Here is a 23,569-nt window from a genome sequence, read left to right as displayed (position 1 = left end):
TTGTGTCTGCTGCAATTTGATAAATGAGAAATGCTGATCTGGAAATCATATTTCTGTGTATGCTAAAATATTAGACAAATCTTGTTATTTTTAGGTGGATCAAGACGTGCTTATTACTAACTCATATGAAACAGCCATGAGAACAGCGCAAAACTTCCTTTCTATTTTCCTTAAGAAGTAAGTACTGTTGCATTCTTTACTGTATTGATGAAACCAACTCCAAATAAAACCTGTCACACCTTAAGACAAACCAAACCACTTTGCAATACTAAATGCCTACTAATAAAGTTACTTATAACAATATATTGTTATAGATCCCTAAGAGAGCTACCTATCTGGACAAAAATTTTTATGGAACAGAAATTCTGCAGAGGGTTCTTCACACATTTAAGAATCTGTCTGATAATGTATGTAGGATCCTTTTATCAAGGGTTGTTTACTCATCTGAAGCATGGAAGAGAAGGCTGAGTAAATATTTAAGCGATGAAACCAGATTCTTTCAGTCATCAGAATGACAAAGATATAAAAAACACTAAAATTACTTTAATTTAGATAAAGAATGTCAATAGCTCAACAGGGCAGGGGACGGAATGGGACACACCACCCTGAATAACCAAAGGATTTGTAACAAAAAGTCCTGAGGTTTTTATCGTGTTAATTTCTACTGTTAAGCCAAAAAGCTATTTATGAGCCATCTAGCCATCTCTCATGCATACTTCTGGTATCATTAGAGTCAGGGATGCCACATATAAGTGAAACACTGACAGGTATGTTATCTTTTGATTTTTTTACATTCTGATTTTAACCTTTGTGGAGCATAATACTGAGATGTCTTATCACTGTGAGATAAGTCAGACCAGGTTTAAGGACACAATACCTCCTAAATACCCCACTCTAGCTTGAGCTTTAGAATTTTACGTACTTTGTCCATCCAAGTTAATGCAGACTTTAACTCAAAACAATAAATAAAAAAATCTTAGGAACAGAATTCTATCATCCTGGATTAGCTGCTTTATGCATTGCAACTTGGAGTGATTAACTGTTTAAACTATTTGTCCATAAATAGATAAAAACAGTTTTTCTGCTGTTATTTTGGATTTTTTGTTTAGAATTGCATAAAACTGGTTAAACATAGGATTACTTCTGTTTGCATCAGAAGAAAAGCTGAAATGGCTCTTAAATTCACTTTAAAAATGCATTTTCTTTTGAACAGGTGTGGCAGTAAACAAGGGGAAGAAGATTACAGACCACTGTTTGAGAACTTCATTCAAGATCTTCTTTCCACAGTCAATAAACCAGAATGGCCAGCTGCAGAGTTGCTACTTAGCTTATTAGGAAGGCTATTGGTAAGGGATTCTTGTTTTTAACTATTATATTAATTTATTTCTTATTACAATGAAACTTGTTGACTCAAACTGTTACAGGAATGCTTTCTGATTGTTGATACACATGCAGCATTTAAGGATTTTCTTGCATGTATCACTATTATGTAATGCACAGAAAATAAAATTTAGGCCAAATCATTGATATGGAACTTAGTAAAAGTCATATGTATACAGTTTCTCATGTAAGTCCGCTTCTACTATACCATGACATTTTCCACATTAAAAAATGCCATTGTATAGCATCTAATAGGTGTATATATTCATTGGGAATAGTCAGACTAATAGCTGTAATTATTCATGTTAAATACTTCTCTGGACTATTTCTTTAGCACAGAACCTGAAAACAATTAAGTAGTTTGGTCTTTTACTAATAATAGTACATTTACTTATAGAATGTGACATTTTACAGAATGTGAATATTTTCATTGATGTGTTTTTTGAGAGTTGTTCTTCAGTATTACAATGTAATTAACACAGTAATTTGAGCTGTTTCTTGGAAAAATATTTTATGGTCCTGTTCCTGGTAAAATGTAGCTTGCTTTATATTTGTGTGAATAACTAGTAAGTTGCATTATGGTGCCTAAGATCCATGCTATTGCAAAGGATATCTGCTCTACTAGATGTCCAGTTTATTTTATAAAAATACATATTTTTTAAGAAAACTCTAACAGGCATATTTGTAGAGAGAGAGAGACCCAATAAAGGAAAAAACATTAATGTAAAGTAAGGAGTGTATCTGTGATGTAATAGTAAATGACATAACTTTATGCAGCATGGAAGTTAGGTGGAATTTTTAATAAGGTCAAGCAGTGTCTTGTGAGAAGAATCTCAGATGCATAAATAAATAATTTTTTATAACAGTCTATTCTGCTTTTCTTAGGTTCACCAGTTCAGTAACAAATCTACAGAAATGGCATTAAGAGTTGCATCGCTTGACTATCTTGGAACTGTAGCTGCAAGACTCAGGAAAGATGCAGTCACTAGCAAAATGGATCAAGGGTCTATAGCCAGAATCCTCAAACAGGTGTGTGAGAGATCCTGTGCCAGCTGGATGTATACATTTAAAATTTTGAACGTTTTAAAGATGTGTGAAAAACTGGAGTTGTGGAGAATGAGTTTTCATTGTTGTTAAGATTTCTGAATTGAATATACTCAATTTATAAGTATCACATTTGTTAATTCATGCCTTTCTCACATGATCTCCCTAGAGATCATATTAAGTGGTTAATTACAATGGTAAAACCAGTCTTCTTGGGACAATATAGAGGAAATAACGGAGTGACAGTTGGATTCTATCTTAAGAGCCCTTAAAAATATATACGTGTGTATGTATGTGCATTTGCTGTTGCAAAGTGGTAATTGAGCTTATGGCACTCATACACAGGCTTTAGAGAGTTAAACTGTTAGGCCTGTAAGGTTAGTTTTTATGTGATGTAGCTGGTATTGGTTGGTTGTTTTCTTTTTGTTTTGTTTTTGTTTTTGTTTTTTACTGGACTTGCATATATCTTTCATTAGAGAATGCATTTCTGCTAATACTGCTTATCAAAATGTCTCCAAATCTGCAAGGGTGGCAGCAATTAAAGCAATGTATGCATTTGGGCTCTCTATAGTACATAGTATGATGAGAAAGTATCAGGTTTTATGTGTCCTTTTTAAAAATGTGGACTTGCACATTTCTTATGGATTCTATACATTTCTTTCTGAACTACTAATTGTTCTCCGCATGATTAGATCTAAAGTTGAGTAGTCATATCAAGTTCATTTCCCTTTCAGTTACCTGAAAAGACTCCAGATCTATTATATGTATTTTATAATGACTGTTACAGATTTATGTTGAAGGAAAAACTTGTGCAATTTACAGGCATTCAAATAAAGAATCAAAATTCATCTACTCCTTTATGAGGCTGATACTTTCCATAACTTTTGTCAGTTAGAATATTGTACTATGTATAGTGTCAAATCTTTATGTCCATGGCTTAATATAATTTATACTTCTATGTGCTGAAGGGTTATAATTCTCCTCTGTTGGCAGTGATTTTGACAATTCTACATTAGACTTCGTAGGGAATTATTTTAGAAGAATCCTTTTCTCTTTCCTTATCTCCAGAATTTATATAATAGTATTGAAAGATATTCTAAAAAGATACATACCTGAGCGGTGACCTGAATTTTTCTATTTGTTTTGATTCTTTTACAGGATCAGACAGTAACTAGGCATAGGCATCTGCAGAAAATAAAATTGCTGTGGACAACTGAGTGCTAAAAGCATGTTTTCAGTTACTTGGGAAGCTTAACATCAATGATGGTAGATAGCACTATCCGTACATTGTGGAAGGTGTATATTAGACAGTACTATCAGTCAGGGTAGACAGTGTGTTGTTTATAAATGATTTATAACATAAGAACAAATACTTGGAAATGTGTACCTGACAGCTAAGCTTCACTTTGTTGTTCAAATGGCAAGAAAATAAGATCCATTGGTAGACACATTCAGCTTTAGTCATCAGAAGGATCTTAAATTGTTTTTATTTGAAAATTAACTTATACCTCTACAGATTTTTCTTTTCTGCTGGATTGAATACTTAGACTCTGTTGGATATTTTCTTCTACCCTTCAATATCATTACCAGGATATTCCCCAATGATTGATGAATGCTTATAACTCTGTCTACTGTGGTTTGGACTCATAGACTGTAGAATTAGATTTAGGAGGAGATCTAGTCTGTTTTGACATTTTTAAACAGTAGATTTTTTTCATAAAAATCTGTCATAGATTGTCAAATTTATTTGAGCACTTGTGCATGCTTTTCATTAGTTTATCTCTTGATATGCTGATCTTCTGGACTTGTAACTGTACCTTTTTCCACTTGATGTTTACAAGCTATATTATGTGCTGCATTTGTGACAAGATTCTCAATCTGTGCTGTTCATACAGAAGTTGAGATGGCTATAAGTTACAGGTTTTATTGCCAAAGAACAAAAATGTTTTGTAGCTGAAGAAGTTTAAGCCAGAAATTATTCTTCTACTTTTATTATCAATATTGAATATGATTTGTTGCAGGCTTCACAGTTTCTTCTTGTTTGTTCTGGGTTTTTTACTTGTTTGAAAATAGTTAGGCATAACTGTTCATCAAACAACTTTTTCTTTTTCAACCTTTTATCCACATAATTTAACATTGGTTGAAGGACAGACTTTCAAATCACAATTTGCACATAATTTAGTGTGACAAATATATATTAATAAACCTATATTAGTATTATGTGCACTGTAGACATGTTTTGAATTCTTGAACTCATTAATGGGGGGGGGGAATCCTTTTTTCTGCTGTAGTATCAGCAATCGCAAGACCTGTGTATTTCAGTATAATGCTAAGAAATAAAGGGTGTTTTATGGTTTTGGTTTTATGCTGTCTTGTGGGTTTTGAGAAAGTTAGTTTCTGATTCATTAACAAGTTAATTGATACTGATTTATTCTCTAAAACCCTTATTTGGGGAGAAGTACATTGTCTGATGGTCATATACAAAATTGTTGTTCAATTTACATAGGCTAGAACTATTTAAGAGATCAAGATGTACGTATTTCCTATAAAATAGCCTCCTGGAAAAAATACATTCTGTTTTTAACATTCATACAGTTTAGATGTTTATAAATCTGATACACAGTCTTCTGCACTAGTTCTCAGATTAATATCTCATATGTAGACCTTTTTGTGCATCTTAAAAGTGCTTCACAGGAAAATTAATATTACCCTATTCTGTAGATAGGCTTTATGCACTAGGTGGCATTTTTATAAAATGTATGTTTGTTCTCAAGCTTTTTGACTGATAGAAACTTAGTTGAATCTCATAGAGCATGATTCTTTAGCACTAATGCTAGAGCTCAGTGGTGTTTGGGAACAACCTCTGTAAGTTCTTTCCTAGAGGGACTAAGCATACTTGCTATACTTTCTCTGTATGGATGCTTTATCCCTGAAAACAGTTATACCAAATATTTTTGCAAAGGGATAAGTTATTTTTATTTCTTTGATGTTTCCCATATGTTTTTACTGTTGTCTGTGTTTATTTTCATTTGACTTTTTTGCCTTTTATCCCTTGTTCACCTGAGAAATCACTGTTTCAGTATTTAATATTGGTGAGAGAGCTAATGATGACTTTTATAGGTTAAACCTTGTGTCAATCTACTATGTGTGATTTCAGCCCTTCTTTTTTCCTTGGGGACAGAGGGTCTTCACACAAGATCATAGAATGAAAATTAATCAAATAAGTCACTCTGTTTTAAAACCGGTCTTATTCTGCTGTTAATCTTTTTTAGACTTTGGAGCCACAGTCTAATTTGGTTTAGTCTGTATAAAGTTTAGAAGTAATTGATTTAAAAATTGTTACTTGTATTGATAATTGCAGAACATTAACTTCAGTGTATTTTATATGTGGACATGCAGATTTTCAGATGATAATTACCACTGTGCAATATTCTATTTTATAACTATCTTTCTATTTCTGATAGGTTTCAGGAGGAGAAGATGAGATTCAACAGCTGCAAAAGGCTTTGCTAGATTATCTGGATGAGAACACAGAAACAGATGCATCATTAGTGGTAAATTTCAGCTTTCTGGTGTAAAGTGTATATAGAAATAATTTCAGTAACATATACTGAATAAAATGTTTTTCGATCATGAATATTAGTGCTTCAATTAAATTGTCACCCTAACATATACTGTTGATTGTGTTTTCCAAAGTATGGTTGATGCTTTAGACTTGCTTAATCTCATTATAAATCTGTTAATTTCACTCTTCTATAACTGTTGGTTTTGTTTTCTGTGTATCCTGCTATATTTCTCCAGTTTTCTCGGAAGTTCTATATAGCACAGTGGTTCCGTGATACAACTATGGAAACAGAGAAAGCAATTAAATCTCAGAAGGATGAGGATTCATCTGAAGGAACTCATCATGCAAAAGATGTTGAGACCACAGGACAAATCATGCATAGAGCGGAAAGTCGCAAAACATTTCTTCGCAGCATCATCAAAACTGCTCCATCTCAGTTCAGTACCTTAAAGTATGTTTCAGCATCACTGATTTCTTTACTAACCATTTGTTTGACATTTTTAATCATTTTTGATAAACATGTTCTAATTAAAACATTGGATTTGTTGCAGGATGAATTCTGATACTGTGGACTATGAAGATGCATGTTTGATTGTTCGCTACTTGGCCTCTATGAGGCCATTTGCCCAGAGCTTCGATATTTATTTGACCCAGGTAAACTGTGCTGGAAGTCTTAGTATGGTGAAACACAGTTGGTTTTTGATTCCAAACACTTTTGCGGTATTGTGCAATATCTGTTCATTTTTGAGCACAGGTATTTTAACAGTCCATGATAACACCATGTACTTTCATATTCTGTATTGATGACATAAGTGCTTATATTTCTTTTTTTTGCATGCATTTCATATGTCATTGTACATATGTTATTTTATTTGTCCATGTATGTATACGGCAAAATCATTATCTTAGATGTACACAGTAAAAGCATAATTACAAAATCTTGAAATATTTTTTACAGTTTCTGTAAGATGCATGCTCATTTGGTAATATAAACTCATTAAATTGATCTTAATTTGATTTGAAAATACAAGCCAACTTGGTCAGTTGCTTGCTGTGCATGTTACTGTCACTTTGGAAGTTGTTTGATCAGTATGGTTTCCTTCCTTTTTCTGGGAGAAGAACATGTTGTCATGGTGACATGTTTGAACTCCAGTACTGGTTTGGTTTAGTTCAGTTTAGGTTGTGTCACTTATATTGATCTGCATACAGAGAGTCATTCTTAAAATTATAGTGCCCAAATCCAACTCTCCTATTGAAAGAACCGTGGTGAAAGCCACACCTAAATGGCAAAAGTTTAAAATGAAGGGACTTAAAGTGAACATATGGACCCTGTATAAATCCTGTTTGGACCAGATGTAGCAAATCCTAGTAAATATCCATGCTCAATTATCAGTTCCATGGAACATCACTTGCATGTACCTTTTTACTGTCTGAGAAGATATATACAGTTTTTAGTAGGCAGATATTCTTATTTTAGTTAAATCATTTGCATGTTATTCTGTTGCATTTTTGCCTGTTAAACATTGTTTGCTACCTTCCCAAAGCAATTGAATCTTTATTTTTGTTCTCTTATTAGATTCTGCGTGTACTTGGTGAAAATGCAATTGCTGTTCGAACAAAAGCCATGAAGTGTTTGTCTGAGGTTGTTGCTGTAGACCCCAGTATTCTAGCCAGGGTAAAAAAAATGAAATATCCATCATGCACATGCATTCTTCTGTCATGCTTGAAAGAAATCTTTATTTCTTATTTTGGATCTGTGTTTTATTTGTTCCTTTTAGCTGGATATGCAGCGGGGTGTTCATGGACGGTTAATGGATAACTCCACTAGTGTACGAGAAGCAGCTGTGGAGCTGCTTGGCCGATTTGTGCTCTGTCGTCCTCAGCTTGCTGAGCAGTATTATGACATGCTGATCGAAAGAATATTGGTATGGTGACTTGTGATATTTATGACTGGAAAATTTGTTTTCAACTGAATTAATATGTTTAATAATATGGAATGATGGTCCCAAGAGTAAATTATATCTTACTGTTTTAATGGGGAGCATTGTGCTTTTAAGATCAACCTTGTAAAATGCATCATTTGTTTCCAGTGAGGCTTTGTTACATCAAAAGGTAAATATACATAGAAAGTTGTACCACATCAGAACCAGGATTATATTCCTTTTGATTCCTTTATTAAGGCACAAATTGGGTGAAATGAAGAATTTTGCCACATCTCTGAAGTCTGAGATACAAGTTATTGAGGGCAGTTCAGTAGTGTGGGTGATGAAGATAGATCTACAACACAGTAACCTAAATTTGCTATTTGTAATCCAAAAGAAAAAAAAAGATAAAATTATTTTTGTTTTCCTATGCTATGTTTTAATGTTTTAAAAGGCTTCTTATTAGACTTTTTCTACAAAAAGTGTTTTTTGCCTGGACGTTCAGATAAAATACAATGTTAATTTAACTGTAAGATAACACTAGCTTTTAGCATCCATGTCAGGTTTTTACTCAAATACTACTCATTTGCAATAGTTACATGATAAAACGTGTTTGTGAAGGGTTTTGGAGATGTGCATATGAGCACACATAAAGTTGTTCATCCTGACATTCAGATTAAACAGGTTTTGAATAAGGTAATATGAAATGAAGCTCCTCATCCTTCTTAGACAAAGCATAGGAAAATGGAAAAGGCTTGCTACACATATCTTATCCATAAGCTTTATCCAAAGGCTTTTGAAGTATTACAGTCCAGATCTATAAAGGGTCTTGTGTGTTCCAACAAAGTAGCTAAAGCATCATCACATCTAGCTTTGTAAGCTCTTTAATTAAAAAGTGGAATTATACATTTGCAACATCATGAGCTCTTAAATGGGAGGGTATAAATGGAGGAAGCGTTTCGGTGTTCTGGGGACTCAACCAGAACCTTTAGAATTGTTGCAAATAAAGTGGTACAAATTACGCTGACCTTTTGTATAAATGCACTCCAGAATATTTTAGCTGCCTTTTCTAAATAAGTTTTGCAGGTCAGATTGGGTGATCTTCAAATATTAATTCGTATAATACATAAATTAATTGTCTGATTTGTTTTCAAGAGTGTAATGCTTTTTTCCTCACAGGATACTGGTATCAGTGTCAGAAAAAGAGTCATAAAGATACTTAGGGATATCTGCATTGAACAACCAACATTTCCCAAAATTACAGAGATGTGTGTGAAAATGATTCGGAGAGTCAATGATGAAGAAGGCATTAAGGTAGAATAAGACATATCCTTCAGGATTCTAATTATCATAATGGGTTTCTATATTTTGACCAAAAAAAAAAAATCAAAAAAGTATTTCATTGCTCCTTTGTAATTTTTATGAATTTTATTCACTTTTAATTTTTGAGAGCAAATATCTTAGACTTCTACATTGCTGTCTGACTTGGTTTTCTTTCTTTTCTTTCTTCTATTTTCTTCAAGTTCTTGCTGACAGTCAAAAGATTTTAAAAAGTTATTGTCTAGAGGTGTTTTGTTTTTTCTTCTTACAAGTGTTGTCTCTGGTATTTCTCTTTTCTAACAAGTAAAATTGGCATATAAAACTCCTTTCTGCAAACAAAATAAACTTTAAGTCAACATTAAGTGCTTGATGTTAGTATATGCCAGATTTGTAAGTTCTGCATATAAAAACTATAAAGTATTCATCTGTGCTAATTTTGCATTAATTCTGCATGTTTAATGAATCAGTTATTCCCCCTAAAATGTTACTTATGTGATCATATTCTACTCTTTGTGCAATGTATATGCAGAAGGGCATAAAACTATGTGTTGAATCATAAACCTGAAACTGATGGGTTTTGTTTGATTTGCCAAAAACAGTTTTAAAATTGCTGGGTAATAAAGAATACACCTGTAATAATTTTGTATCACACTTTCAGTGGGATTTGAAATCTGCAACTTTAAAGCTGCAGCATATATTTTTACCACTTGAGATCTGTTAATGCCAAGTGGCTTTCAGAGAAGACTGTTAATCAAGTAGATGAATAGCTGGATCCAAGGTGCTGCTAGGAAAGGAGGATGACCTTGTTCTCTCTCCTCCTTTCCCTTGCCTTTCCAACAACCTCAGAAAGATGAGGCAGTATCTGCAATGTATTTTTTTATGTCTCCATGGATGAGGAATGCTTCTTACAACCATATGATTTATAAGTAATTAGGGAATAATTAGTTCACTTTCAATCTATTCCATCTTTTCCTCCATCCAAAAACATTGGAAGGGAACCAACTTTCTATGTTTGGGTAGGGAGACTTGGCGTCTCTCTCTTCCCCACCTTGTCACAGCTTTCTGAAAATGTCAAAGTAATCTACAATTGCTGCTAATTCTGCTGTAGAAATTGTAATCTTGTGTTCGGTTGTCAGCTTCTCAGGGTACCATGTTTTCCCAAGGAATGCAAATTAGTGCAGGAAAGTGGTAACTCCATTTTCTGTAGCATCAGTTCCCAGTGATCATTTTAGTGAAGCTTGCTTAGAGGCCAGTATAACTGCTGTAATAGTAGATCTGGATAATATTGTCTACAACAGTCTCACTTAGGTTGAATAATTCCTTATGAAATGGCATGTATCATCAACAAAACTATTGTATGGATGTATTGGAAATAATACCTATGTGCCAAGATAAGCTTATTTATTTCTGCTGAGGTTTTTTTTTTTTCTTCAGAAATTAGTAAATGAGACATTCCAGAAGCTCTGGTTCACTCCAACTCCACACCATGACAAAGAAGCAATGACCAGGAAAATACTAAACATCACTGATGTGGTATGTTAAACAAATTTGAATTAAGTTGTATGCAAAATTTGATTATGTTTTTAGTATCTTTGAAATATTGTATGTAGTCTTTTAGAATACAAAAAATATGCAGGTAATTTAATTATCAGATGGTTTTCTTTATATGTCTCCTGACATTGAATATATGCTAGAATTATTCATCTGATGGAACAGGCTGTAGGAAACTTTAAATGCTCACTAATCTGATGGCAGTGATAACTGAGACCACATTATAGTCAGGTTGTGTAAAATACTTTTTCAGTTATAACAGAAATTTGTTGTGTTTTATTTAACATTTTCCAGGAAATGCTAGTAACAGCATATAGTTAAGTCTAAGAAATTGTTTCTTAAAAGAAAAATTTCCTCAGTTGATAACATTTATTTTGAAAGGTTAATAATTTGTTTTAACAAATACAGGGTCATGTTCTCACCCAGTGTAAACTAGTATCTGCGTAATTTTATCTACTTTTTAGGAGCAGCAAATTAAATAGCATGTCTTAAAAAAATCTGCTTCAAATAAAATGCTTATACATTTGTAGTGAAAATGTGTTGTGTAAAACCACTGTGCTGAGAAGGTATTTGAATATCAATTATACCAAGATGTAAATATCAAATAGAAGTATTCCTTTCACTACTTAAAATTAAGGGTTTAAACACCATCCTGCTTTTCAATATTTTTACTAAATGGTAGTGTAATGTGCATTTTTCAGACTGAAAAGTCAGTTGATTTGACTTCAGCTTAATTCTCAGTTCTGCAATTCTATTTTGGAGCACCTGTGAGCTGCTCTTGACATATGATACCAGTGAAGGCTCAGTTTGTTTATATAAAAATATGTATCTGCATATATATACATGCATGTTCATTTTTAATATGTCAGGCTTGTATAGATTAAAGCACAAATACAAAATGTTGTTCTACGAAATCAAAATTTGGTTTACATTAGAGCCAGCAGTCTCCAGTAAAATGTGTAGGCCTTGTGTTTTATGGGATAAAAATTCTGGGATCACTTAAATGCAGAAGACAGTTTCTGATCTCCAAAGATATTGTACTGAATGTATACGAAAAGATATCTACACATGTTTACTGATCTTTTAAGATGACACCTGTATTGAAGTAATTTTTCTTCAGATGCCTTTTTTAACCTGTTTATTCTCAAAACTATTTTTAGGTTGCAGCTTGTAGAGATACAGGGTATGATTGGTTTGAACAACTTCTTCAAAATGTAAGTAATGAATGTGAATGTATGGCACAGTCATTCTAAGAATTTTAACATCTCTTTTGATACTAAAACACATTGAAGGGAGACTGCAAGAGCAGTCCTTTACAGTAGACAAATTCAGTTCATGCCCTTTAAACATCTGACCTTTTTTTAACTTCATTGGTGTAATTTTCTTTGTCTCCAACATTAGTTTCTTTTTTTCCGTATGATCTGTTTTAAAAATACTTCACTTCTTGTTTTGGGGAGGGTTTTTGTTTGTTTTTAATTTCATGGTCTCTTCAATAATGAGTGACATAACATGAAGTCCACAGCTTAGGTACTTAATTCTGAAATGAGGCCTCTAGTGTAATGTAGATTTTTTTTTTAAATGGTAAATAAGTGTATTTTTACATCCAATATATTTGTTGCACAGTTTATAGAAGCAGTGAATCTTCAGAGTATAGCTTACTTCTACATTATATTTTACTCTGATTTTTCTAAGAAATGAGCTTGCTTTGTTTATATCTCTTAGCCTGTGTTATCTTTCTCCTCTGCAACTTTTATGTGCTCGTTAATTTTCAAGCAAAATTAACAAAAGCATGCATGGGGGAATTAGAGGTCTTCAAAGATTTTACTTTAGCCTGGAGTGCCATGAAAATAGGTAGCCAAGTAAACCAAAGTGCCTCTTAATGCCTGAACTGAAGAAAAAGCTCAATTAAATTAATTGATGAAAATGTTCATAGAACTATGTTTCATCTTAGTTTGATATTTTTGCTTAGTGTCAAAAACAATGTTCCTTTTGAATTTGCTTTTATTTTTTTTCCTAAGCATTTTAAAAAGCCTTCTAACTCCTATTAGTTACTGCTGGCAAGTATGACTACATTATTGTTTTCTGCATTATTTCATTAATCACAAAGTCAGCTTTCATCCCAATGCAAAAATCAGTAGAACTGTTCTCTTCTGTCTTTTTTGTCACAGTTAATTTTTCTTTACTTCTCTTGCATTTTGGTTTGATTTTGTTTACTTCCCTTAATTTTTTCTTCACCGTGTAACCTTTATGGAGAAGTTAAATGCTTTTGTAGTGCAATATCCTTGTGTATCTGTAGTAATTGTTATAAAACCAGCATGTATCCAATGTAAACAAATGCACCCTTAATACTAAATCATTTTCTGTTTCATCTGCTACAGCTGTTGAAGTCAGAAGAGGATGCCTCATATAAACCTGTGAAGAAAGCGTGTACTCAACTTGTTGACAATTTGGTTGAGCACATTCTTAAATATGAGGAATCTTTATCAGGTAATATTATTTACAACCCAGTAGCTCCTTTGAATTTTATATGATACTGTATAAGTGGTGGTTCAAATTACTATTGCAAAAAGTTACTGTTACAGAATTCCTATTACAAAACTGATATTAATATATTATTGCATTTAAATTAATTATGAACTTTTGAGCACTGTATAATAATAAAGCTTCCCTGATTTTCTCTAGCTAACCACAACAACAGAACTACTTTTAAAATAACTTGTTCAAACTTTTAGATCACTACAAACAAAGCAAATGTGGCAAGCTTTATTTGCATTAATATGTTCTACAGTTGTAATAGGAATCATTGGCTGGGCCACTGTTCTGTGTATAGTAAGTAGTTTAAAAGCTAGTGATGTCTGTGAAGCTTTTTTGCTTCTTATTTCACATATTTTGTGATCACACACAAATGTTAACGCATTATGTTCTCACCTCTAATAAGAATGTTCTGTATTGATATTGAACGATATGTTATGAAAGAGATATTCATATGATGTTTTGCCCATATGTTTTTCATTGCTCAAACATTACATTGTGTATTTTCTAATTTTTTTTCAGATTCTGACAACAAAGGTGTGAATTCTGGTCGCTTGGTTGCTTGCATAACCACTTTGTTCTTATTCAGCAAAATCAGACCCCAGCTAATGGTTAAACATGCCATGACCATGCAGCCATACCTGACCACTAAATGTAGTGTAAGTAGAGAAAATTAGAAAATCAGTCTTTTTTTTTTTTTCCCTAGATAATTAAGCATGGAAAATAAAGGCTGTCTTGTATGCTTGATGAAATTGAAGGTAGGAAAAGAGAAATAAAAACTGTGTTTCTATTTCATAAGCATCATATCTTCTGAGGATATTAGGTCCTTTTGATGATCTCTGTAGCTTCTAAAATGCTGTTCCTCACCCTCTACCTCCACATTTTACAGCCAAACGAAACTGAAACCTGTGCTGCCTCTTTCCCTTGAGGACCAAAACCCAGTTTTTCACCTGTTATGAAATAATTTATCAAAATTGTTTTGTTTTATAGTCACAGTCTTAAAAGTAGTTAAGATTTAACATATGAATCCTAAGACTAAAGGTATGGTTCCATAAGATAGAGTGGTCTAACATATAGCAAATATATCAGAAGGAAAATGTCCTGCTCTGTCTTCTTCAGCACTTCACCTTTCCCTTCCCTAGCTCTGGTGTTTTTGTATTCCTCTGTAAGACAGTTTAGTGCACAAAAATGGTAGAGAGATATAATGCTAAACCCCCCACTCTGGTAAAATGGCCCCCCTCCTCTGAAACATTGCATTGCTTTCTGCAATTTTGATTTGCACAGTTGGCTCAGTGAAGGTTGAGATGAACCCCTGATCTGGCAGAAGGAGCAGGGCAGGATCATGCTAGCCATGACTCAAGGAAGAGCTTGGCTGGGTGGGTGGCAGCAATCCATTACATTACGTCAGCTGCCCAGGGAAGAGAGAGTGAGCTTTAAACTAGATTTGAAGGGGGAAGGGGACAAAACTGGAACTCCCAGACATAAGCCCCAGGGTAGATTACCACAGTTTGTGGGCTGTTGTGCCAGCAATGACACTCACCCTGCTATCTCAGTGGAGGCAAGGGATGGAGACATGCAGCACAACAAAGATGCAAGGGATATTGATGGATCAGTAACTGTGGTAACACCTGCGAAAGGTCAGGCTGGAATTAGGACCTCTAAATGCAAAAAGGTGCTGGGGACATCATCCCATCTGAAGTGCATCTATACCAATGCACACAGCATGGGTAACAAACAGGAGGAGCTTGAAGCCATCATGAAACAGGAAAATTCTGATGTAGTGGCTATCACAGAAACATGGTGGGATGTCTCCCATGACTGGAGTGTGCCAACTGATGGCTACAAGCTCTTTAGGAGGGATAGACAAGGAAGGAGAGGTGGTGGGGTAGCATTGTATGTTAGGGACTGTTATGATTGCTTTGAGCACAAGTGTAGTGAAGACAGGGTGGAGTGTCTTTGTGTTAGAATCAGGGGGAAGGCCAACAGGGCAGATGTCATAGTGGGAGTCTATTATAGTCCACCCACACCCAACCAGGACAGAGAGGTGGATGAAACATTCTATAGGCACTTAGGAGAAATCTCATGATCACTTGCCCTTGTTCTTGTGGGAGACTTTAACTTCCAAGACATCTGCTGGAAATACAACACAGCAGAGCGGGACCAGTCCCAGAGATTCCTGGAATGTGTGGGAGATAACTTCCTGACGCAGCTGGTGAGAGAACCGACCAGAGAAGGTGCCCTGCTGGATCTCCTCTTTGTGAGCAGAGAAGGACTGGTGGATGATGTGGTGGTTGGAGGATGACAAGGGCACAGCGATCATGAAATAATAGAGTTCTCTATTCTTAGAGAGGCCAGGAGAGGGGGAAGCAGAACTGACATCCTGGACTTCCAAAGGGCTGACTTTGTCTTGTTTAGGCACCTGCTTGACAGAATCCCTTGGGAGACGATCCTGAAGGGTGTAGGGGTCCAGGAAGGCTGGGTGCTCTTTAAGAAGGAAGTGTTAATGGCTCAGGAACAGGCAGTCCCCAGGTGCTGTAAGAGAAGCCAGCAGCAGAGAAGACCACCCTGGCTGAACAGGGAGCTTTGGCTGGAACTCAGGGAGAAAAGGAGAGTTTATGGCCTTTGGAAGAAGGGGCTAGCCACTCACAGTGATTACAAAGAGGCTGTGAGGCTATGCGGGGTGGAAATCAGGAGGTCTAAAGCCCAGCTGGAAATTACCCTGGCTTCAGCAATCAAAGATAACAAGAAATGTTTCTGTAAGTATGTCAACAGCAAAAGAAAGACCAGGGAGAGCCTCCATCCCCTGCTAGATGCAGGAGGAAACATGGTAACAAGTGATGAGGAAAAGGCTGAGGTGCTTAATGCCTTCTTTGCCCCAGTCTTTAATAACAAGACTAGTTGTACTGAGGGAATCCAGCCTGCTCAGCCAGAAGACAGAGACTGGGAGAACGACCCCCCTGCAATCCAGGAGGAGACAGTCAGTGACCTACTGCATCACATAGACACACACAAGTCTATGGGACCGGATGGGATACACCCGAGGGTGCTGAAGGAGCTGGCTGGGGTGCTCGCCAAGCCGCTTTCTATCATTTACCAGCAGTCCTGGCTGACCGGGGAGGTCCCGACAGATTGGAAACTGGCCAATGTGACACCCATCTATAAGAAGGGTCGGAAGGACAATCTGGGAAATTACAGGCCTGTCAGCTTGACTTCAGTGCCCCGGAAGCTGATGGAGCAGCTCATCCTGAGTACCATCAAACAACACATGCGGGACAACCAGATGATCAGGCCCAGTCAGCATGGGTTTATGAAAGGCAGGTCCTGCTTGGCAAACCTGATCTCCTTCTACGACAGGGTGAGGGAAAGGCTGTGGATGTAGTTTACCTTGACTTCAGTAAGGCCTTTGACACCGTTTCCCACAGCATTCTCCTGGCAAAACTGGCTGCTCGTGGCTTGGATGATCGCACGCTTTGCTGGGTAAAAAACTGGCTGGCTGGCCGGGCCCAAAGAGTGGTGGTGAACGGAGTTAAATCTGGTTGGCGGCCGGTCACGAGTGGTGTCCCCCAGGGCTCGGTTTTGGGGCCACTCCTGTTTAACATCTTTATTGATGATCTAGACGAGGGGATCGAGTGCACCCTCAGTAAGTTTGCAGACGACACCAAGTTGGGTGGGAGTGTTGATCTGCTCGAGGGTAGGGAGGCTCTGCAGAGAGATCTGGACAGGCTGGAGCGATGGGCTAAGGCCAACTGGAGGAGTTTCAATAAGGCCAAATGCCGGGTGCTGCACTTGGGCCACAACAACCCCCAGCAGCGCTACAGGCTTGGGGAGGAGTGGCTGGAGAGCTGCCAGTCAGAGAGGGACCTGGGGGTGTTGATTGACAGCCGGCTGAACAGGAGCCAGCAGTGTGTCCAGGTGGCCAAGAAGGCCAATGGTATCCTGGCCTGTATCAGAAATAGCGTGGCCAGCAGGGACAGGGAAGGGATCTTACCCCTGTACTCGGCACTGGTGAGGCCGCACCTCGGTTACTGTGTTCAGTTTTGGGCCCCTCACTACAAAAAGGACATTGAATGACTCGAGCGTGTCCAGAGAAGGACAACGAAGCTGGTGAAGGGTCTGGAGCACATGTCGTACGAGGAGCAGCTGAGGGAACTGGGGTTGTTTAGTCTGGAGAAGAGGAGGCTGAGGGGAGACCTCATCACCCTCTACAACTACCTGAAAGGAGGTTGCAGAGAGCTGGGGATGAGTCTCTTTAACCAAGTAACAAGCAATAAGACAAGGGGTAATGGCCTCAAGTTGCGCCAGGGAAGGTTTAGACTGGATATTAGGAAGCATTTCTTTACAGAACGGGTTGTTAGGCGTTGGAATGGGCTGCCCAGGGAGGTGTTGGAGTCCCCATCCCTGGAGGTGTTTAAGAGTCGGGTTGACATAGCGCTGAGGGATATGGTGGAGTTGAGAACGGTCAATATTAGGTTAATGGTTGGAGTAGATGATCTTCAAGGTCTTTTCAACCTAGATGATTCTGTGAAGGGCAGGCTTGAGAATATTTGTTATTGGCTTAGCTTGTAGGTATAGCCTAGAATTTTACAGGTTCAGCCCTGGAGCATTCTCTAGGCACATCTACAACAGACTTTTAGAGCTGTTTCTGATCAAGTGGTATAGGAAAGGGTTATCTGATTATTTATTTGCTGCAACATCTCTTCAGTGTGTTACATAAGTTTTGTACTTACACAGGTTGAGATGAATTGTAGAATTACCACTGTCAACTCAGATATGTTAAATAGCTTGATAGTAGCATTTGGGATTTATCCTATTGTGATTAGTGAGCTTGATCTGTCAAAAAAGTCAATTTCTAGCAGGATATATATTTAATATATAAATGTTTTTCATAGATTCCTCACAATGCATATACGGTCATGATAATGCAAGCCAATAATCATTTTAATTGTAATTTCTATATTTGTGCACATTATTATCTGTTTTGTTTAAGCCACATTCAGCCATAGCACAACTTAATTTGTTGCCGATACCTGTTGCCAGGTGCTGTGTGTTCTCTAGTGTGCATGTGTCAGGAAGAGTTCCAAGATTTGTTGTAGGACTCCAAAAAATTATTGTGACCAAAAGTTTTCAGGTCTGTCACAGCCTTGATGAGAGGTGAAGTTCTGCTTCTACAGATTTGGTTTTTTTCCAGAAGTTCTGTAGAAAACAAGAACTTGCTTTCAAAATAATATGTAATTTAAAAGCAGATGTAAACTATATAAACTTTTAAATCTTTACCAAATATCTTACATAAGATATGTAATTGTATTATACTATTATGTAATTGTATTATATTAATATGTATTATGTAATATTAATACATATGTATTGCATAATACATATTAGTAATACTTAGCTTATAGCCAGAAGTGTTAAGTGCTATAAATACTGTTGTTTCAGACCCAGAATGATTTCATGGTGATCTGCAATGTTGCAAAAATCTTAGAACTTGTAGTGCCACTAATGGAGCACCCAAGTGAGACCTTTCTTGCCACTATTGAGGAAGACCTCATGAAACTCATCATCAAATATGGCATGACGGTAAGCTTTTAATTGCTACTATTCAGTTGATTCCATTTCACATTGTGAAATACATGGTTTTGGTTTAAAGAAAGCCTGTCTTCATTATGAAGATAACTTTTGAGCCATGAAAAATCAGTGTTCTTGGTTTACTGGTGTTTGTATGTGTTGTTGCTATATTTTATCAGTTATAAGTTTGGGCAGGTTTTCAGAGTGGTCTAGGAGATGGACATTACATCTGTTAGATCATTGGTTTTACTTCTACATAGCTTTTTCCTACATAACTTCACAGAAATCTCAGTTTTACCTTCTAAATATATAACTCATTTGTTCTTGATCTAGGTTGTTCAGCATTGTGTGAGCTGTCTTGGGGCTGTTGTGAACAAGGTCACCCAGAACTATAAATTTGTGTGGGCCTGTTTTAATAGATACTATGGTAAGTAAGATCACAACATGTAATTGTCACTCTTCAGTTTTGGCTACAAGTCTTGTCTTAAGGATTACACCATGATTAAATACTGTGATAAAAACATTTATCTTACTGTAGGTGCACTTTTGAAATTAAAAAGTCAACACCAAGAAGACCCCAACAGTACAATACTTACTGCCAATAAACCAGCACTCCTTAGATCACTTTTCACTGTTGGAGCATTATGTCGGCATTTTGATTTTGATCAGGAAGATTTTAAGGGCAACAGTAAGGTAAAATAACTTGTATTTACTCTCCACATCTTATGTATATTGAATGCTCCAGTTCAATTTGAAAGTACAGTATTCCTAGTCCCTCAAAGATATGTATTTTTTCATAATGCATACAATATAGCTTTTTGGTTTGTAAATACATAGTTTTGCAAAGGCCATGCAGTAAGATTGTGTTTCTCCTTTTTGATATTTATGCTTTTTATAAGAGATTTAAAACATCTGTTTCATCTTCAAATAGCTATTATTTTTGTTTTCATTTCCTCAGGTTAACATTAAGGATAAAGTACTTGAACTGCTGATGTATTTTACAAAGCATTCAGATGAAGAAGTACAGACAAAAGCCATTATTGGCCTTGGTAAGAAATATTAATAGTTTTTATTATTTTGCTATAGTAAAAATCCATGCATTTCAGCAGGAATTCATTTTATTTGTGTAGTGGCAGGGGAATTTGTTTAAAATCAAAATTCACTGCATGTTTGATTTGAGAACTGGTTATAAAAATATAGTCAAAGGGATACTTTGAATTTGCGTACTTCTGCATCTGAGTGGATGCTTTTGACAGTAAGGCCTTTTTGATGTGTGACCAAGTCTTAAAAAGCATCAGGTTTCCAAAGTAATGGAGATGTTATTTTTTCCCCACATGCAAATATGTTGTAACTCTAAATCTTGTTTTTCAGTTCACAAGGTATGGTTACAGAATAACTAGAAAAAATGCTGGAAAAACTGAGAATTTTGAGTGTAGGGGCAAATATTCTGCAGGGGTCAAGGGAAATCTGGCAGTTTATACCAACTGGGGGATGCTCTGTGAGATTTCACAAGGCATTGAGATGATGTCATAGTATAAATATTAGTTTGTTTTGGGATTTTGGCAGTATTTCAATTTTAATAGATTCTTTATATGAATCTGGTATCTCAGTGACTTGCAGTAGTGCATGAACTCCCATTGAGTGGTTTGTATTGCGTTCATTCTTTGCTCAAGGACCAAAACTGTACATGTGAGAGAATCTTGTTTGGGCAGATAGGCCTTGGTTTCTGGAAGATTTCGGTTTATGGTTATGGCTTAGTCTAAAGAAAGTTGTCTCCCATGCTTGTGAGCTTGCTTTATATGGTTTAACTGTGGACAAGAATTTGCCTCCTTATGCTGCTGTTTAGGTGGCTTTTTAGATATCCTGCTTCAGTTCAGGCTAGGGAGGACTCTGAGGATAAGGACTGATACTGAATCTTGATTTGATATCCTTTGAGGAGACCATTTCAGACAGCTGAGTGGGATTTATGGCTTTAGAGTTGCCTCTGTTGCAGGAGCAGTGCTACAGTGTTCTGGACTAGCTGGAGGTTTTACTAGGCATTGTATCAAGATGCACAACACTTACGGTAGTCCATTGTAATTTAATTGTCCTCTACAGAATATTGCACATGGGATAGGGGCTGTCTCCCTAACCATAGACATGATTGCTTTACTCATGGATGGTGACAATGTTGCATTTGTCAAAAATGTTTCTAAATTACAGACTGAACTGTGATCAGTTTGGGGGAAGAGGAGAAAACAGGTGGCTGTCAGTAGGCATTCTTCAGATTATTTTTTTTTTCCTTCTGCCCGTAAGCATGTCAGTCTTTAATTAAACCTCAGAGAACTGTTTTCAGTGATATATTAATCTCATCTAAGTACTGGTTCCATTTTGAGGGTAGCCACTGGTTGTGCAGAGATGTGGTAGGCAGTGCAAAGTTCTACCTTACAGGCTGGTAATTGAGCCAAGTTGTCAAATCCATTCAACATTTGTGTGCAACAGTAAAGTGAAAATTACTAACAAGCTAATTCAACATTTATATACAGTGAAGGCATCACGTGAAGAGTGTGTGCTTTCCTATTGGTAATTATTAGTGTGTCCTTTCAGTAAGGACACTCAAGAGTTTTAGCATTTGCTTTGGGATGTGTCACTGCTGTTGAGGGTTTAAGCTTAACCATAAGCTTCTCTTCCAGATGTGTACTTGCAAGGCAGATTGAGGATACAAAATTTTGCTAGTAAATTTAGCTAAACCTGTAAGTATCTAACAGGTAATATCTTGCTCAGCCAAGTTCAGTGCTTACTCTTAACAGAGTGAAAACAAAGGTATGAAGAGAAGTGGTGTGAGGGCAGCTCTGAGATGTGAAGTCAGTCCTTAAAAGAACACAGCTGATGCCTTTTTTCATCTCCTATGACAAATTCTTATGCCAAGTAAGATTTCTTCCCTGCTTACGGGGGATGGAAAAATAGGAATTTCCCTGAGAATACTGGTGGTTTTAGATTCTTTTAAGTAAGTAAATGAAGGAAAGAAAGAGTTATGGATTGTTACACATGCATGCAAGTGCTTTTAATTTTTAAAATTAGCCTGAAGAAATGGGTTGGACTTTCTCAGAGGTAGTCAAGTTATAAACATCAATATACACCTGTATAGAGTGCACAATTATACTACATACTCTAAAGAGGAGCATCATTCCTTTCTCTTTCCCCTCTTTCCCCTCCCATCTCCCCTGCCTTCTCTCCTCTTCCTGTTTTGAGACTGAAATGAGATTTTAAACACACTGAGGTCTTGCCCGAGACTTAGCCTTTACTTACACGGTCTTTTTTGTGTGCATAGAGCCAGTTTTAAAAACCTGACTCAGTCTTCCCTTTGTTACAGCCACTTTTATACATTGCTTTTGCATAATTTTATTTGCTTTCATTTTTTCCCCCATTCTTCTTTTATGTTTACATGTTTTCTGTGTGTTCATTCAGAATCTTAGTTTCCTGTGGTCGTGAAAAATACACTCAATGTCTGCTTTTCTCCCAGTCTTAAAAAAAATGAATCAAGTAGTTAAACATGGTTTAAACTGGAAAGTTATGCTTCCATTACTGTTTTTTTTTTATGATACTCTGTAAGAGCTTGTTGGAAGCATACGTGATCGAAAATTATATATACTGTCACTAATTTAGATCAAAGTTTTTATGAAATAAATGCTTCCCTGACTAAGAATAACCAGTTCTTTGTCAAGGGTAAGGCTGCAGCTAAAAGCAATTCTATAGTGTGTATCTTCAGATACACAGATGTAGTCTTGGGAATGCTTCAGATAGTTTTCAAGAGAAGATCTTAATAGGTATATGAATAATGACAGCGAGAGGTATAAATTTTATTTTACTGTGTTTACTATGTTTTTTTAAGATTTTTTTTTAAATACTTGTGATATTTATCAATTTTTCCACATTTGCTCTGCCTCCATATGAATAACTCTTAACAGTTTCAGCAAAATGCTTTTCTCCAAATGTATTGGAAAAACAATGGGTTATTTTTAGTGATGTTCCTTCCTTGCTCTTGGGAGACCTCCTAGTCATTCAGATGCAGACCAGTACACTGGACGTGCTTCCAGACCTGCATAGCTCCTCTTAGTGCAACTGCCCTGGGTCAGCACCCCATCTTTATCTATCAGACAGAGTCATGGCTAATAGAACTCCTTATAAGCTTAGAATGGTGTCCATATGAAAAAAAATACTGTTTGTACTAGAAAAAGCTATGCTGTTGGGAGGAGATAAATCTCATACCTCTATTTTGAGGAAAGACTTAAAAAGCAGTGTCATGGTTTGAGCTGAGGGCAACTGAGTACCCCTTCCCCCCCAGCTCTGAGAAGGAGAAAATAAGCAAAGATGCTGATCACCCCCCCCTTTCTCCCCCAGCTCTGAGAAGGAGGGAAGCAAAAGACCCAGGAACTTGAGATAAGGACAAGGAAGGATGACCTCATCCATTATTGGCACAGGCAAAAATCCAGACTCATTAGGGGAAGAAAAAAAGAACATAAATACAGACACTAACACCACCACCATGTAACAGACAGAGTAGGACCGTGAGAAGCATTACCACATCTTGAAAACACCTTCCCCCATCCCTCCCTTCTTCCCAGGCTCAGCTTTGCTCCCGATATCTCTACCTACTTCCCCCACAGCAGCACAGGGGCAGGGAATGGGGGGTGCGGTCAAGTCCTGCTGC

At 36.5% G+C, this 23,569-nt stretch overlaps 1 protein-coding gene across 14 annotated transcripts in view; it reads left to right on the top strand.

Annotated features, from left to right (window-relative positions):
* The window catches only part of LOC141917819 (nipped-B-like protein), a 172,970-nt gene that overhangs the window by 139,260 nt on the left and 10,141 nt on the right, over positions 1–23,569 (top strand). For all 14 annotated transcript variants that reach the window (XM_074811411.1, XM_074811409.1, XM_074811403.1 and 11 more), the window contains 17 exons: positions 95–177; positions 1,214–1,346; positions 2,266–2,409; positions 5,889–5,978; positions 6,226–6,440; positions 6,541–6,643; positions 7,566–7,664; positions 7,768–7,914; positions 9,091–9,225; positions 10,666–10,764; positions 11,943–11,996; positions 13,161–13,269; positions 13,837–13,973; positions 18,751–18,891; positions 19,213–19,306; positions 19,418–19,572; positions 19,838–19,928. In XM_074811411.1, coding sequence (XP_074667512.1) covers positions 95–177; positions 1,214–1,346; positions 2,266–2,409; positions 5,889–5,978; positions 6,226–6,440; positions 6,541–6,643; positions 7,566–7,664; positions 7,768–7,914; positions 9,091–9,225; positions 10,666–10,764; positions 11,943–11,996; positions 13,161–13,269; positions 13,837–13,973; positions 18,751–18,891; positions 19,213–19,306; positions 19,418–19,572; positions 19,838–19,928 — 2,029 coding nt within the window. The remainder of the gene's footprint in view (positions 1–94; positions 178–1,213; positions 1,347–2,265; positions 2,410–5,888; positions 5,979–6,225; positions 6,441–6,540; positions 6,644–7,565; positions 7,665–7,767; positions 7,915–9,090; positions 9,226–10,665; positions 10,765–11,942; positions 11,997–13,160; positions 13,270–13,836; positions 13,974–18,750; positions 18,892–19,212; positions 19,307–19,417; positions 19,573–19,837; positions 19,929–23,569) is intronic.

This window comes from Strix aluco, chromosome W (assembly GCF_031877795.1).
Source record: "Strix aluco isolate bStrAlu1 chromosome W, bStrAlu1.hap1, whole genome shotgun sequence".
Classification (NCBI taxonomy): Eukaryota; Metazoa; Chordata; class Aves; order Strigiformes; family Strigidae; genus Strix; species Strix aluco.
This window is presented reverse-complemented; position numbering and strand designations above follow the sequence as displayed.